Source organism: Blennius ocellaris (assembly GCF_963422515.1).
Source record: "Blennius ocellaris genome assembly, contig: SCAFFOLD_123, whole genome shotgun sequence".
Taxonomy (NCBI): domain Eukaryota; kingdom Metazoa; phylum Chordata; class Actinopteri; order Blenniiformes; family Blenniidae; genus Blennius; species Blennius ocellaris.
Window position 1 is genome coordinate 116 of NW_027662111.1, and position 17,098 is coordinate 17,213.

At 46.0% G+C, this 17,098-nt stretch overlaps 1 protein-coding gene across 1 annotated transcript in view; it reads left to right on the forward strand.

Moving 5' to 3' along the window:
• Positions 1 to 698: 698 nt before the first annotated feature.
• Positions 699 to 17,098, forward strand: part of LOC308148280 (uncharacterized protein) — a gene marked incomplete at its 5' end in the record, with an annotated part of 40,834 nt that continues 24,434 nt past the window's right edge. The window contains 3 exons of the mRNA XM_080521726.1: positions 699 to 805; positions 2,928 to 2,992; positions 3,259 to 3,381. Of these exons, the coding sequence (XP_080377852.1) occupies positions 699 to 805; positions 2,928 to 2,992; positions 3,259 to 3,381 (295 nt within the window). The remainder of the gene's footprint in view (positions 806 to 2,927; positions 2,993 to 3,258; positions 3,382 to 17,098) is intronic.

Sequence of the window (17,098 nt, forward strand, 5' to 3'; positions counted from 1 at the left end):
AGCAGTCCGTCCTCTTCATCACGCAGCAGTCCATCCTCTTCATCACGCAGCAGTCCGTCCTCTTCATCACGCAGCAGTCCATCCTCTTCATCACGCAGCAGTCCGTCCTCTTCATCACGCAGCAGTCCATCCTCTTCATGACGCAGCAGTCCATCCTCTTCATCACCAGCAGTCCATCCTCTTCATCACCAGCAGTCCATCCTCTTCATCACCAGCAGTCCTGCAGCTTGATTTCCTTCTTCAGCCACCAGATTGATGACCTTTAACTTAAAAGCCTCACCAGATGCTTTTCTTCATTATTTTCCATGTTGATGAGTACAAATGACTGATTTGCAATAATAAAGTGTATTTGATTGATCAAACAAGTTCATTGGACCTCTGTGAACTACTCATTCATTTGATTGGTCTACGGTTGCTAGGCAAAATCTTTTTTGCCACGAAAAAAAATCAAATGTATGAGCGCACAGTAGTAAAAGTGTTCAAAGTGTGGGGGAAAGTAGCGGCTTATAGTCCGGAATGTACGGTTCTTCCCTTCACTGGGCAGAATAGATGTTTCATTACAATACAAAGAGTATTTCTGCTTTAAAGTTGCCACACACAATCGTAGTGATGGACGTTAGCCATCCCATCTTGATGCGTCAGCAGTGGGTGTTTCAATCTGCTCTACAACTGTTGGTGTGCTTGTGCTTGTGTTGCAGATCACCTGAGCACGCCACGCACTCAGGTGTCCTTTTCCTCCCAGGAGTTTGACTACTTCCAGGTGGCAGTGGACTCGGACATAACCTTCTTTCTGAAGGAGCTGAGGGTAAATGAGTTATTTCTGGAGGCGTACTTCATCCTCTCACAGGACTGTATTTGTACGTGGGGTGTGTGGCCATGTGTGTGTACTGCAGGAGTGTGTGTGGCAGGCAAACCTGTATTTCATTTGAACTTCTTCCCTCAGTGCAGTCATTCGTTCAAATGGAAAAGATCTGACTGGAAACAAATGAAGCGATGAGTAGTAGGATAGTCAGCAGTGTGTTTGTCATAAACGTAAAAGATGAGTAGCAACATGTTCAGCTGATCCACACTAATCTGAGCAGCAGCACAACATGGTGTCTTGGAGAAGTCTGATGTACTTTCCATCTGGTGTCCCAATGAACACAGCCCAGTAATGTGTTGTCCAGCTTGGCTGAGAGCACAGCAGAGGACTTGGTTACCATATTTTCCGCACTATAAGGCACCGGATTATAAGGCACACCTCCATTGATTGACATAATTTACTACTTCATTCATATATAAGGTGCACTGCCCTATAAGGTGCATGGAATAAACCAGTGGTCATAACCTTTATAGCTCAAAGCCATTAGGTTACATTTTCCACTGATTCTAACACCCAGAGAGGTGCACACACTTTATTTTGATAGTCCTACCTGCAGCCTATGCCAGGAGGACACTACACACAAAACCTTCTTCACTGCTGGTTGACAACTTACAACTACCGCTAATAAACTAAACTACATGAACTAAGCAACAAAAACACAACACAACACAATTATTACCGACACCACAAACCAAATAGAACCCCCAATAATTGCATTTAAAACACCACAAACAGAAACTCCCATAATTCATTGCAGCTATCGGCTGCACTGAGGAGCTCAGGATGCAAGGCATGATGGGAATTCATGTTTTGTGTTGTTGGAGGTTATTGTGGGTCGTTGTTGGGCTTGGTGTTGTGTTGATTGTGTTTATGTGTTTTTGTTCCCCAGTTTAGGGAGTCATTATTTCATCTAGTTTATTTTGGTTTGTTAGAATGTTGGTGTTCAACCATGAGTGATGAAGGTGTTGTGTGGAGTGTCGTCCGCTCTGAAGATCCAGTTGTGAAGTTAGAGTTGTCAAAATAAAAGCTTCTGGTTGTTCAGCTGTCAAATAGCAGTCTTGAGTAGAACAATCGTCCATATATAAGGCGCACTGGGTTATAAGGTGCACTGGCAGCTTTTGAGAAAATTTGAGGTATTTAGGTGCCTTATAGGGCGGGAAATACGGTACATGTAAGGTCCAGTTCATGAGACTTGACCTGCATTAACAGCCACGACTCACGTCTGCGGTCCTGGAACGGGTCCCAGGCCTCCTGTCCTGTGGCTCCTCATTGGCCTCGGCGTCTCTGGAAAATCTGCTTTGGGTGGATTATGAAATGGGCCTTCAGGTTTTAGTCAGTCATTGATGTTTTTCTAAAAGGCTGTTCAAAGTAAAAATGTCCTCAAGCGGCTCTCTCGCTGAACTGTTAGACAACAAGCTGACACAACCAGAGTAACTGTCTCATTTAGAATAGAATACATGTTTCCATAGGCACCAACAGTACAGGGAGATTTCAACTTATAGGAGCTTCACAAATATCTATGTATTCAGATATATCAAGGTATATGCAAAAGGTTGAAAATATAAAGAAGGAACACTTTACAAGTACACTGTACAACAGAAATGTGCAACCAGCAGCCACCATCTGTTTTTTGTGATGGTCAAATTATTTCCAGAAATGAGGACCTGAAGAGGGCGGAGAGATAACCACACTCAAACCTAGTGGGAGTTAGAATTGTTCCCTTTCAATGTATTTAAAAGTAAATACATTGAAAGGGAGATATTTTCAAATGCATCCATTCAACTCTTTGTGGTAAGTTAGTGGAACTAATCTGTTTTTATTAGTTTAATAGCCTGTCTGGTAGAAAAGAGGCCCTCACCTTGATTAAAGTGGACCATCCTGGCTGTACAACAGTGTCAATAGAGCCAAACGTTCACAACATATCAGGGTAGAACTTTGTGTACATCAAATGGAACCTGTGAAATAGAGTCTTGCTTTCTTACAAGGGAACACTCCAGACGATTAAAGATGTTGTTGAACATGGACAGTGTCTCTCTGATATTCATTGTTCTCTCTTTCCCCTCAGGGTTTATTGTTCTTTGCTGAGTCTCTTAGTCTTCCAGTGTCGGTTCACTGTTGCTCTGCAGGGAAGTAAGTTCTTCCACTGTTGGATTTCAGTGTCATTCACATGTTGAATCGCGGAGGATGTGTGGCGCTTCACAAACAGCTCTCCAAATCAAATGTGTAATTAACTCCAGAGAAGTGCAAAGATTCAGTGGGTTTGATTGTGTGTGGCTGGTGATTTATTCCACCACGTCCAGTCCTGGCTGCTAAGACGGGGAAAAAGAAGTTGGATTCCACAGTGATGGACCCCTGCTGGTGTCAGGTTTCCATGATGTCTTTGCTGCTCTGTGCAGGCCGGTGTGCTTCTCTGCAGAGGGCATGTTCCTCGAGGCCACCGTGGTGCTGTCCACTATGGTGGACTCTGAAAGCAGGGCCCAGTTTCAGCTTCCTGACCCTCCACCTTCAAACTCCAGCAGGTGAGAACACCCAAATACACCAGTACTGCACTGCAGGGAAGTTTTCACTCATCAATGCGTTCTACTTTAGCGTGGCCGGTTTCACTCTGGTTCCCTTCTCAAGCTCAAACAACACGTTGGAGGTTAACTGGTGACTATAAAGCCACGTTTACACAATGTTTAGCTGAAAACGCATCCGTTTTCATATAAAGGTCAGCACTGGCGAGTACACAGAAGTTCTTCTGGCCAGACAAAGTTGGATTGCTATTACAGGTGACTCAACTATAAACATATTGTTCTCCATTTACTTGTGCATGTGCAGAAGAAGTATTTACGACACAGTTGCAGCTTTTCCACATGTACAAGGAGACGGAGCCCGAGTGTCTTCAAAAAGTTGTTTTCAGTGGCTCCAAGGTCCGTTTCTGTGTAATCAGACACCCAAAATGCAAAGAAATGGGAGGCCACTAGGGGCGCATACCAAGATGGCAGCATAGAGCAGAGCTCCCAAGTCGATTAGGTGAATTATCCCCCAAAACTTAGATAAAACTTGAAAAATACGAATATTTGACCAACGCGAAATGAGTGGGGGACGAGGAAGGAAAGGTTCAAGGAAGAAAACCATGTCCAATGACCCAGAAGAATCCGACCACGAGGTCGGACTAGCGGAAGTGGAAAACGTGAGTGCCGAACAATCTCAATTACTAATGGAGAGCCTCAACGTTATTACAATGGAAATACGAAACTTCAAGAAAGAGATGAAGGAGGATCTTAAGAATTTCAGAGATGACTTCAAAACAGAAGTTAAACGAGAACTCGCCGGGTTCAAAGAGGAAATTAATAAAAAAATAGAACGAAATGCCGAAGAAATTAAACAGCAGCGGAAGGATATTGACGAGCTGCAGGAGTGGGTGACTGAGTCAGAAGAGTGGAGTGTGGAGGCCAAACATGTAATCCTCACGTTATTACAACAACAAAAGAAACTACAGGAAAAGTTGACCGAGGTGGAGGGACACGGAAGACGCTGCAACTTGAGGATTTATAACGCCATTGAAAAGGACGGCGAATCCGTGCCTGAGCTGGTGGATGCGCTTCTTCACCGGGAGCTCGAGTTACCGGAGGGTTCCGAGCTGCATATTCAACACGCACACAGGAGCTTTGGCAGAAAGCCACCATCGGGAGCGTCTCCGAGGTCACTAGTGGTTAATTTCCTGAAATATGAGACAAAAGAGGATATTCTGGCCAAAGCATGGAAAAAAAATATTGAAATCGACAGGAGACGCATATTCTTTGACCACGATTATCCTACGGAGGTGATGAGGAAGCGCAAATCATATGCAGCGATTAAAAAGATCCTCCACGGAAAGAAGATCCGCTTTCAAACACCGCTGGATAGGATGAGAGTCCACTGGCCGGAAGGACCAAAGCTATACAACAACGCCGAGGACGTCCTGCAGGACATGAGGAAGCAAGGGATGGAGACACCTGAAAGACGTAGCCACGCGGCCGACACCGGAGCGTCACTTGAGGAGCGCCTGCAGAAAGCGTTTCCATGGCGACGCGTCGGCGAGAAACGGGAGAGGAGCGGAGCTGCTGCGGCCTCAGAGGATCTCGGTCAGGACGCAGGAAACCGAGCAAAGGAAAGACTACAAGAGTTTAAAAGATAAAGCAGGGATATCTACCTGGGTAACAGAGAAAAGGTTGGGTTTCTTTTTTCTTGTTTTTGTTTTATTCACTGAACCTTTTGTGTTTTGGACAATAATCGACAGAGAGAGTTACTAAATTGATAAATTGTTGGACTTATCTGGTGGCATGGGAGGACCTATGTTAGGTCTTCCTCCGAACACTAGGGGGGGCCCTTTTTTGTTTGTAGAAGGTCATCCCCCACTCCCACCAATGGGGAGACTGGGCCGGTGTTGTGAACGGCCCTTGTTTGTTGTGGAGTTCAGGTTTTGTGTTTGCCCTTTTTGTGTTTCTGGGGCTGTGTTTTTTGATATTGTTGATAATGTTACAGTTGAGGTGCTGATGATAATTTCAAGGGATTCAAATGATGCAACATAGAGATATAAAGGTGGTGTCATTAAATGTTAATGGGTTGAAGAATGTCAAAAAAAGAGATAAAACTCTAACCAAGCTCAGAAAGGAAAAGATGCAGGTCCTTTTCCTTCAGGAGACGCATTTGTCACGGGAGGAGCATGCCAAGTTAAAAAAGTTAGGCTATAAGAACTCGTTCGCCAGCTCATTTGGAGAAAATCCTAGGAGAGGAGTGGCGATATTGATTTCTAATGCGCTGGGGTTTGAAATGATCAAAGAAATAAATGACAAAGAAGGGAGATATGTCATGGTCAAGGGTACTCTGGAAAACGAACTGGTTACACTGTTTAATGTGTATGCACCCCCAGAATGTGGGAAAAAATTCTATAAAACAATATTCGATCTTTTGAACTCTGAAACTGAAGGGACATTGATATGTGGAGGGGATTTTAATGTGGTACTGGATTATAGGTTGGATACTACAAGTACAAAAGGAAGCAAAAAGAAAATGAGTAGTTATGTAAACATGTTAGTGTCAGAGATGGATATGCTGGATGTATGGAGGGAACTCCACCCACTTGATCAGATTATACCCACTACTCAGTCCCTCATGCATGTACTCCAGGATTGATTATTTTTTATTGAATAAGAGTGACATACACAAAATAAAGGAGTGTCGGATAGGGGTAGCAGATATATCAGATCACAGTGCAGTTTATCTAAAAATTAATTTGAATAATAAGAGGAAAAATACAGTATGGAGACTCAACGAAGGTATTCTAAACAATAAGGGACTGATTACAGAATTGAAGGGAGAAATTAAGAGATACAGAGAAGAAAACGATAATGGAGAAGTAGATCCGACAATTTTATGGGACGCACTGAAGGCCGTGATGAGAGGGAAGCTGATATCATACACAGCTTTTGCCAAAAAAACCAGATTGGAGACGTATCAAAAGCAAATTGGTAAATTAAAAGAATTGGAACAGCAACATAAACAGTCAAAGGACTCAGATGTATTTACTGAGATTCAGGAAGTAAGGAAAGAAATAGATGATATACTGTTAGAAGAGGTGGAAAGGAAAGAAAGATTTTGTAAACAAACGTACTATGAGGGAGGAGCAAGAGCCACAAAAAACATTGCCAGACGTATAAGGAAACAGCAAGCCTCAACAAACGTACATAAAATAAGGGATCCAGCCACAAATGTAATTATATATAAACCGGAAGAAATAGAGAAGGTTTTTGAGGAATATTATAGTAAACTGTATTCACGGCGTGCTTCTGTAGGAGGAGAACAGCTGACAGAGTTCTTAGAAGGATTGGATTTGCCATCTATAGGCGCAAAACAAAATAAGATGCTGACTTCAGAAATCACACGAAAAGAAATAGAAGAAGCAATTAGCCGGGCAAAACCGGGGAAATCACCTGGAGCAGATGGATTTGGGGCCTCATTTTATAAAACATTCAAGGGGGAGTTAAGTCAGTATTTACATGACTCATTCAATTGTACCCTCAAGTCAGGTAAGATCCCTCCCTCATGGAAGGAGACCATCATCTCCATTATACCAAAGGAGGGCAAGGATAGAGAATGCTGCAGTAGCTATAGACCCATATCACTCTTAAATGTGGATTATAAGCTGTACACCTCCATTATAGCCAAAAGACTAGAAACATGTATGCAGGACCTGATCGATGAAGACCAATGTGGGTTTATCAAAGAAAGACAAACGCAAGATAATATCAGAAGGGGTCTGCATATTGTGGATTATGTCCAAAGAAAGGGGGAAAAGGCGATTTTGGTTAGTATTGATGCCGAAAAGGCTTTTGATAGTGTAGATTGGGAATTTTTATATACGGTACTGGCAAAATTTGGATTCAATGAACAATCGGTCAATTGTATTAAATCACTATATCAGCAGCCTAGGGCAAGGGTTAAAATAAATGGCAGCCTGACAAAACAATTCAGATTAGAGAGGGGGACTAGACAGGGATGTAATCTCTCTCCGACTCTCTCTGCATTGTTCATGGAGCCACTGGCCCAGATGATCAGGCAGGAGGGAGTAGGAGGAGTGACATTAGGAGGGTAGAACATAAAATAGGATTGTTTGCTGATGATATATTGTTTTTCTTAAAACATCCTGACAAAAGTTTTCCGAAAGCAATGGAATTATTGGAATGTTATGGTGGATACTCAGGATTCAAAATTAATGTTAAAAAAACACAGATTTTGACGATAAATTACTCAGCATCGCAAGAACTAAAGGATGTATATAAGCTCAAATGGGATGCTAAAATATTAAAATATCTGGGTGTCAACATTACGAACAGAATAGACAAGCTATATGAAGCAAATTACACAAAAGTGAACATTAGGAGGGACCTGGACATATGGTCGGCCATTTGTTTGGATTTCAGCTCAAGAATAGAGATAATAAAGATTAACATTCTACCGAGACTTCTGTACCTGTTCCAATCTTTGCCGGTGATAATCCCACAAAAACAGTTCATGGAATGGGATAAGTGGATATCAAGGTTCATATGGGGAGGGAAGAAACCTAGGATTGGTTATAAAACCCTGCAGCTGCCTAAAGAGAAAGGAGGTCTTGCACTGCCAAATCTGAAAGAATATTTCTATGCAGCACAAATCCGACCTCTGGTGTTTTGGTGCAACAATGCTTTTGTCGCAAGAAGGAAAGATCTAGAACTGGGCACTATGGACTCAGAAGTACGGAACTTAATAGCACACAAAGGACTGTTGAGAAAACTGGGTAATAAATTGGATATAATAACTAAAACTACAGTAGAAATTTGGAATGAAGTGGTGGAAAAGTATAAATTGGAGGAGGAGATAAAGACGCTGAGTTGGTTTGCGTTTGACAACAGGTTTAAACCAGGGACGATTGATAGAGGATTTGAGCAATGGGCAAACAAAGGAATCACAGCAATATGTACCATAATGGAACGGGGGAAGCTGCAGGGTTTTGAGAGACTCAAGGAAAAATTTGGACTCAAGGAAAATGAACGCTATCGATATCTACAACTAAAACACTATTTGGAGAAGGAGATCAGGATTGATAAAGATCAAGGAATAGTGGAGATATTCCAGAAAGCTTATGAAGGGAAAAAGTGTAGAGTGATCTCAGCTTTATACCAAAATCTGGTGTGGAAAAGGGACAATTCCTCTCTATATATTAAAGAAAAGTGGGAAAGAGAGCTAAATGAACAAATAACAGAAGAGGAATGGTTTGTTATGTGTAAATCACAGTCCACGGCCACCAGCTCCAGGGTTTGGCGGGAATTTAGTTGGAAAAATATTGTTAGATTTTTCATAACTCCAAAAATAAGGACAAAAGTGGTGTCAGCACAACAACCATGTTGGAGACAGTGTGGACATGTTGATGCAGATCACACACATATATTTTGGTCCTGTCACAAACTACAGGTGTATTGGGAACAAATATGGCAGAGTTTACAAAACGTAATCGGATATCAGTTCCCCAAAACATGTAAGATGCTGTATTTGGGAAACTTAACTCATAATGTGATACAAAGAGAAGACGTATATCTGTTTAAGATATTACTAACAGCAAGCAAGAAAGCTCGCCCCTCTCTCACCATGCAGTGTATTGCATTAGTCGCTCGCCCCTCTCTCACCATGCAGTGTGTATTACATTAGTGTAGCTCGCCCCTCTCTCACCACGCAGTGTGTATTGCGTTAGTGTAGCTCGCCCCTCTCTCACCATGCAGTGTGTATTACATTAGTGTAGCTCGCCCCTCTCTCACCATGCAGTGTGTATTACATTAGTGTAGCTCGCCCCTCTCTCACCATGCAGTGTGTATTACATTAGTGTAGCTCGCCCCTCTCTCACCATGCAGTGTATTACATTAGTGGAGCTCGCCCCTCTCTCACCATGCAGTGTATTGCATTAGTCGCTCGCCCCTCTCTCACCATGCAGTGTGTATTACATTAGTGTAGCTCGCCCCTCTCTCACCACGCAGTGTGTATTGCGTTAGTGTAGCTCGCCCCTCTCTCACCATGCAGTGTGTATTACATTAGTGTAGCTCGCCCCTCTCTCACCATGCAGTGTGTATTACATTAGTGTAGCTCGCCCCTCTCTCACCATGCAGTGTGTATTACATTAGTGTAGCTCGCCCCTCTCTCACCATGCAGTGTGCATTACACTAGTGTAGCTCGCCCCTCTCTCACCATGCAGTGTGTATTACATTAGTGTAGCTCGCCCCTCTCTCACCATGCAGTGTGTATTACACTAGAGTAGCTCGCCCCTCTCTCACCACGCAGTGTGTATTGCGTTAGTGTAGCTCGCCCCTCTCTCACCATGCAGTGTGTATTACATTAGTGTAGCTCGCCCCTCTCTCACCATGCAGTGTGTATTACATTAGTGTAGCTCGCCCCTCTCTCACCATGCAGTGTGTATTACATTAGTGTAGCTCGCCCCTCTCTCACCATGCAGTGTATTACATTAGTGGAGCTCGCCCCTCTCTCACCATGCAGTGTATTGCATTAGTCGCTCGCCCCTCTCTCACCATGCAGTGTGTATTACATTAGTGTAGCTCGCCCCTCTCTCACCACGCAGTGTGTATTGCGTTAGTGTAGCTCGCCCCTCTCTCACCATGCAGTGTGTATTACATTAGTGTAGCTCGCCCCTCTCTCACCATGCAGTGTGTATTACATTAGTGTAGCTCGCCCCTCTCTCACCATGCAGTGTGTATTACATTAGTGTAGCTCGCCCCTCTCTCACCATGCAGTGTGCATTACACTAGTGTAGCTCGCCCCTCTCTCACCATGCAGTGTGTATTACATTAGTGTAGCTCGCCCCTCTCTCACCATGCAGTGTGTATTACACTAGAGTAGCTCGCCCCTCTCTCACCATGCAGTGTGTATTACATTAGTGTTGCTCGCCCCTCTCTCACCATGCAGTGTGTATTACATTAGTGTAGTTCGCCCCTCTCTCACCATGCAGTGTGTATTACACTAGTGTAGCTCGCCCCTCTCTCACCATGCAGTGTGTATTACATTAGTGTAGCTCGCCCCTCTCTCACCATGCAGTGTGTATTACATTAGTGTAGCTCGCCCCTCTCTCACCATGCAGTGTGTATTACATTAGTGTAGCTCGCCCCTCTCTCACCATGCAGTGTGTATTACATTAGTGTAGCTCGCCCCTCTCTCACCATGCAGTGTGTATTACATTAGTGTAGCTCGCCCCTCTCTCACCATGCAGTGTATTACATTAGTGGAGCTCGCCCCTCTCTCACCATGCAGTGTGTATTACACTAGTGTAGCTCGCCCCTCTCTCACCATGCAGTGTGTTTTACATTAGTGTAGCTCGCCCCTCTCTCACCATGCAGTGTGTATTACATTAGTGGAGCTCGCCCCTCTCTCACCATGCAGTGTATTACATTAGTGGAGCTCGCCCCTCTCTCACCATGCAGTGTATTGCATTAGTCGCTCGCCCCTCTCTCACCATGCAGTGTGTATTACATTAGTGTAGCTCGCCCCTCTCTCACCACGCAGTGTGTATTGCGTTAGTGTAGCTCGCCCCTCTCTCACCATGCAGTGTGTATTACATTAGTGTAGCTCGCCCCTCTCTCACCATGCAGTGTGTATTACATTAGTGTAGCTCACCCCTCTCTCACCATGCAGTGTGTATTACATTAGTGTAGCTCGCCCCTCTCTCACCATGCAGTGTGTATTACACTAGAGTAGCTCGCCCCTCTCTCACCATGCAGTGTGTATTACATTAGTGTTGCTCGCCCCCCTCTCACCATGCAGTGTGTATTACATTAGTGTAGCTCGCCCCTCTCTCACCATGCAGTGTGTATTACACTAGTGGAGCTCGCCCCTCTCTCACCATGCAGTGTGTATTACATTAGTGTAGCTCGCCCCTCTCTCACCATGCAGTGTGTATTACATTAGTGTAGCTCGCCCCTCTCTCACCATGCAGTGTGTATTACATTAGTGTAGCTCGCCCCTCTCTCACCATGCAGTGTGCATTACACTAGTGTAGCTCGCCCCTCTCTCACCATGCAGTGTGTATTACATTAGTGTAGCTCGCCCCTCTCTCACCATGCAGTGTGTATTACATTAGTGTTGCTCGCCCCTCTCTCACCATGCAGTGTGTATTACATTAGTGTAGTTCGCCCCTCTCTCACCATGCAGTGTGTATTACACTAGTGTAGCTCGCCCCTCTCTCACCATGCAGTGTGTATTACATTAGTGTAGCTCGCCCCTCTCTCACCATGCAGTGTGTATTACATTAGTGTAGCTCGCCCCTCTCTCACCATGCAGTGTGTATTACATTAGTGTAGCTCGCCCCTCTCTCACCATGCAGTGTGTTTTACATTAGTGTAGCTCGCCCCTCTCTCACCATGCAGTGTGTATTACACTAGTGTAGCTCGCCCCTCTCTCACCATGCAGTGTGTATTACACTAGTGTAGCTCGCCCCTCTCTCACCATGCAGTGTGTTTTACATTAGTGTAGCTCGCCCCTCTCTCACCATGCAGTGTGTATTACATTAGTGTAGCTCGCCCCTCTCTCACCATGCAGTGTATTACATTAGTGGAGCTCGCCCCTCTCTCACCATGCAGTGTATTGCATTAGTCGCTCGCCCCTCTCTCACCATGCAGTGTGTATTACATTAGTGTAGCTCGCCCCTCTCTCACCACGCAGTGTGTATTGCGTTAGTGTAGCTCGCCCCTCTCTCACCATGCAGTGTGTATTACATTAGTGTAGCTCGCCCCTCTCTCACCATGCAGTGTGTATTACATTAGTGTAGCTCGCCCCTCTCTCACCATGCAGTGTGTATTACATTAGTGTAGCTCGCCCCTCTCTCACATGCAGTGTGTATTACATTAGTGTAGCTCGCCCCTCTCTCACCATGCAGTGTGTATTACATTAGTGTAGCTCGCCCCTCTCTCACCATGCAGTGTGTATTACATTAGTGTAGCTCGCCCCTCTCTCACCATGCAGTGTGTATTACATTAGTGTAGCTCGCCCCTCTCTCACCATGCAGTGTATTACATTAGTGGAGCTCGCCCCTCTCTCACCATGCAGTGTGTATTACACTAGTGTAGCTCGCCCCTCTCTCACCATGCAGTGTGTTTTACATTAGTGTAGCTCGCCCCTCTCTCACCATGCAGTGTGTATTACATTAGTGGAGCTCGCCCCTCTCTCACCATGCAGTGTATTACATTAGTGGAGCTCGCCCCTCTCTCACCATGCAGTGTATTGCATTAGTCGCTCGCCCCTCTCTCACCATGCAGTGTGTATTACATTAGTGTAGCTCGCCCCTCTCTCACCACGCAGTGTGTATTGCGTTAGTGTAGCTCGCCCCTCTCTCACCATGCAGTGTGTATTACATTAGTGTAGCTCGCCCCTCTCTCACCATGCAGTGTGTATTACATTAGTGTAGCTCACCCCTCTCTCACCATGCAGTGTGTATTACATTAGTGTAGCTCGCCCCTCTCTCACCATGCAGTGTGTATTACACTAGAGTAGCTCGCCCCTCTCTCACCATGCAGTGTGTATTACATTAGTGTTGCTCGCCCCCCTCTCACCATGCAGTGTGTATTACATTAGTGTAGCTCGCCCCTCTCTCACCATGCAGTGTGTATTACACTAGTGGAGCTCGCCCCTCTCTCACCATGCAGTGTGTATTACATTAGTGTAGCTCGCCCCTCTCTCACCATGCAGTGTGTATTACATTAGTGTAGCTCGCCCCTCTCTCACCATGCAGTGTGTATTACATTAGTGTAGCTCGCCCCTCTCTCACCATGCAGTGTGCATTACACTAGTGTAGCTCGCCCCTCTCTCACCATGCAGTGTGTATTACATTAGTGTAGCTCGCCCCTCTCTCACCATGCAGTGTGTATTACATTAGTGTTGCTCGCCCCTCTCTCACCATGCAGTGTGTATTACATTAGTGTAGTTCGCCCCTCTCTCACCATGCAGTGTGTATTACACTAGTGTAGCTCGCCCCTCTCTCACCATGCAGTGTGTATTACATTAGTGTAGCTCGCCCCTCTCTCACCATGCAGTGTGTATTACATTAGTGTAGCTCGCCCCTCTCTCACCATGCAGTGTGTATTACATTAGTGTAGCTCGCCCCTCTCTCACCATGCAGTGTGTTTTACATTAGTGTAGCTCGCCCCTCTCTCACCATGCAGTGTGTATTACACTAGTGTAGCTCGCCCCTCTCTCACCATGCAGTGTGTATTACACTAGTGTAGCTCGCCCCTCTCTCACCATGCAGTGTGTTTTACATTAGTGTAGCTCGCCCCTCTCTCACCATGCAGTGTGTATTACATTAGTGTAGCTCGCCCCTCTCTCACCATGCAGTGTATTACATTAGTGGAGCTCGCCCCTCTCTCACCATGCAGTGTATTGCATTAGTCGCTCGCCCCTCTCTCACCATGCAGTGTGTATTACATTAGTGTAGCTCGCCCCTCTCTCACCACGCAGTGTGTATTGCGTTAGTGTAGCTCGCCCCTCTCTCACCATGCAGTGTGTATTACATTAGTGTAGCTCGCCCCTCTCTCACCATGCAGTGTGTATTACATTAGTGTAGCTCGCCCCTCTCTCACCATGCAGTGTGTATTACATTAGTGTAGCTCGCCCCTCTCTCACATGCAGTGTGTATTACATTAGTGTAGCTCGCCCCTCTCTCACCATGCAGTGTGTATTACATTAGTGTAGCTCGCCCCTCTCTCACCATGCAGTGTGTATTACACTAGTGTAGCTCGCCCCTCTCTCACCATGCAGTGTGTATTACATTAGTGTAGCTCGCCCCTCTCTCACCATGCAGTGTGTATTACACTAGTGTAGCTCGCCCCTCTCTCACCATGCAGTGTGTATTACATTAGTGTAGCTCACCCCTCTCTCACCATGCAGTGTGTATTACATTAGTGTAGCTCGCCCCTCTCTCACCATGCAGTGTGTTTTACATTAGTGTAGCTCGCCCCTCTCTCACCATGCAGTGTGTATTACATTAGTGTAGCTCGCCCCCTCTCACCATGCAGTGTGTATTACATTAGTGTAGCTCGCCCCTCTCTCACCATGCAGTGTGTATTACACTAGTGTAGCTCGCCCCTCTCTCACCATGCAGTGTGTATTACACTAGTGTAGCTCGCCCCTCTCTCACCATGCAGTGTGTATTACACTAGTGTAGCTCGCCCCTCTCTCACCATGCAGTGTGTTTTACATTAGTGTAGCTCGCCCCTCTCTCACCATGCAGTGTGTATTACATTAGTGGAGCTCGCCCCTCTCTCACCATGCAGTGTATTACATTAGTGGAGCTCGCCCCTCTCTCACCATGCAGTGTATTGCATTAGTCGCTCGCCCCTCTCTCACCATGCAGTGTGTATTACATTAGTGTAGCTCGCCCCTCTCTCACCACGCAGTGTGTATTGCGTTAGTGTAGCTCGCCCCTCTCTCACCATGCAGTGTGTATTACATTAGTGTAGCTCGCCCCTCTCTCACCATGCAGTGTGTATTACATTAGTGTAGCTCACCCCTCTCTCACCATGCAGTGTGTATTACATTAGTGTAGCTCGCCCCTCTCTCACCATGCAGTGTGTATTACACTAGAGTAGCTCGCCCCTCTCTCACCATGCAGTGTGTATTACATTAGTGTTGCTCGCCCCCCTCTCACCATGCAGTGTGTATTACATTAGTGTAGCTCGCCCCTCTCTCACCATGCAGTGTGTATTACACTAGTGGAGCTCGCCCCTCTCTCACCATGCAGTGTGTATTACATTAGTGTAGCTCGCCCCTCTCTCACCATGCAGTGTGTATTACATTAGTGTAGCTCGCCCCTCTCTCACCATGCAGTGTGTATTACATTAGTGTAGCTCGCCCCTCTCTCACCATGCAGTGTGCATTACACTAGTGTAGCTCGCCCCTCTCTCACCATGCAGTGTGTATTACATTAGTGTAGCTCGCCCCTCTCTCACCATGCAGTGTGTATTACATTAGTGTTGCTCGCCCCTCTCTCACCATGCAGTGTGTATTACATTAGTGTAGTTCGCCCCTCTCTCACCATGCAGTGTGTATTACACTAGTGTAGCTCGCCCCTCTCTCACCATGCAGTGTGTATTACATTAGTGTAGCTTGCCCCTCTCTCACCATGCAGTGTGTATTACATTAGTGTAGCTCGCCCCTCTCTCACCATGCAGTGTGTATTACATTAGTGTAGCTCGCCCCTCTCTCACCATGCAGTGTGTTTTACATTAGTGTAGCTCGCCCCTCTCTCACCATGCAGTGTGTATTACACTAGTGTAGCTCGCCCCTCTCTCACCATGCAGTGTGTATTACACTAGTGTAGCTCGCCCCTCTCTCACCATGCAGTGTGTTTTACATTAGTGTAGCTCGCCCCTCTCTCACCATGCAGTGTGTATTACATTAGTGTAGCTCGCCCCTCTCTCACCATGCAGTGTATTACATTAGTGGAGCTCGCCCCTCTCTCACCATGCAGTGTATTGCATTAGTCGCTCGCCCCTCTCTCACCATGCAGTGTGTATTACATTAGTGTAGCTCGCCCCTCTCTCACCACGCAGTGTGTATTGCGTTAGTGTAGCTCGCCCCTCTCTCACCATGCAGTGTGTATTACATTAGTGTAGCTCGCCCCTCTCTCACCATGCAGTGTGTATTACATTAGTGTAGCTCGCCCCTCTCTCACCATGCAGTGTGTATTACATTAGTGTAGCTCGCCCCTCTCTCACATGCAGTGTGTATTACATTAGTGTAGCTCGCCCCTCTCTCACCATGCAGTGTGTATTACATTAGTGTAGCTCGCCCCTCTCTCACCATGCAGTGTGTATTACACTAGTGTAGCTCGCCCCTCTCTCACCATGCAGTGTGTATTACATTAGTGTAGCTCGCCCCTCTCTCACCATGCAGTGTGTATTACACTAGTGTAGCTCGCCCCTCTCTCACCATGCAGTGTGTATTACATTAGTGTAGCTCACCCCTCTCTCACCATGCAGTGTGTATTACATTAGTGTAGCTCGCCCCTCTCTCACCATGCAGTGTGCATTACACTAGTGTAGCTCGCCCCTCTCTCACCATGCAGTGTGTATTACATTAGTGTAGCTCGCCCCTCTCTCACCATGCAGTGTGTATTACACTAGAGTAGCTCGCCCCTCTCTCACCATGCAGTGTGTATTACATTAGTGTTGCTCGCCCCTCTCTCACCATGCAGTGTGTATTACATTAGTGTAGCTCGCCCCTCTCTCACCATGCAGTGTATTACATTAGTGGAGCTCGCCCCTCTCTCACCATGCAGTGTATTGCATTAGTCGCTCGCCCCTCTCTCACCATGCAGTGTGTATTACATTAGTGTAGCTCGCCCCTCTCTCACCACGCAGTGTGTATTGCGTTAGTGTAGCTCGCCCCTCTCTCACCATGCAGTGTGTATTACATTAGTGTAGCTCGCCCCTCTCTCACCATGCAGTGTGTATTACATTAGTGTAGCTCGCCCCTCTCTCACCATGCAGTGTGTATTACATTAGTGTAGCTCGCCCCTCTCTCACCATGCAGTGTGCATTACACTAGTGTAGCTCGCCCCTCTCTCACCATGCAGTGTGTATTACATTAGTGTAGCTCGCCCCTCTCTCACCATGCAGTGTGTATTACACTAGAGTAGCTCGCCCCTCTCTCACCATGCAGTGTGTATTACATTAGTGTTGC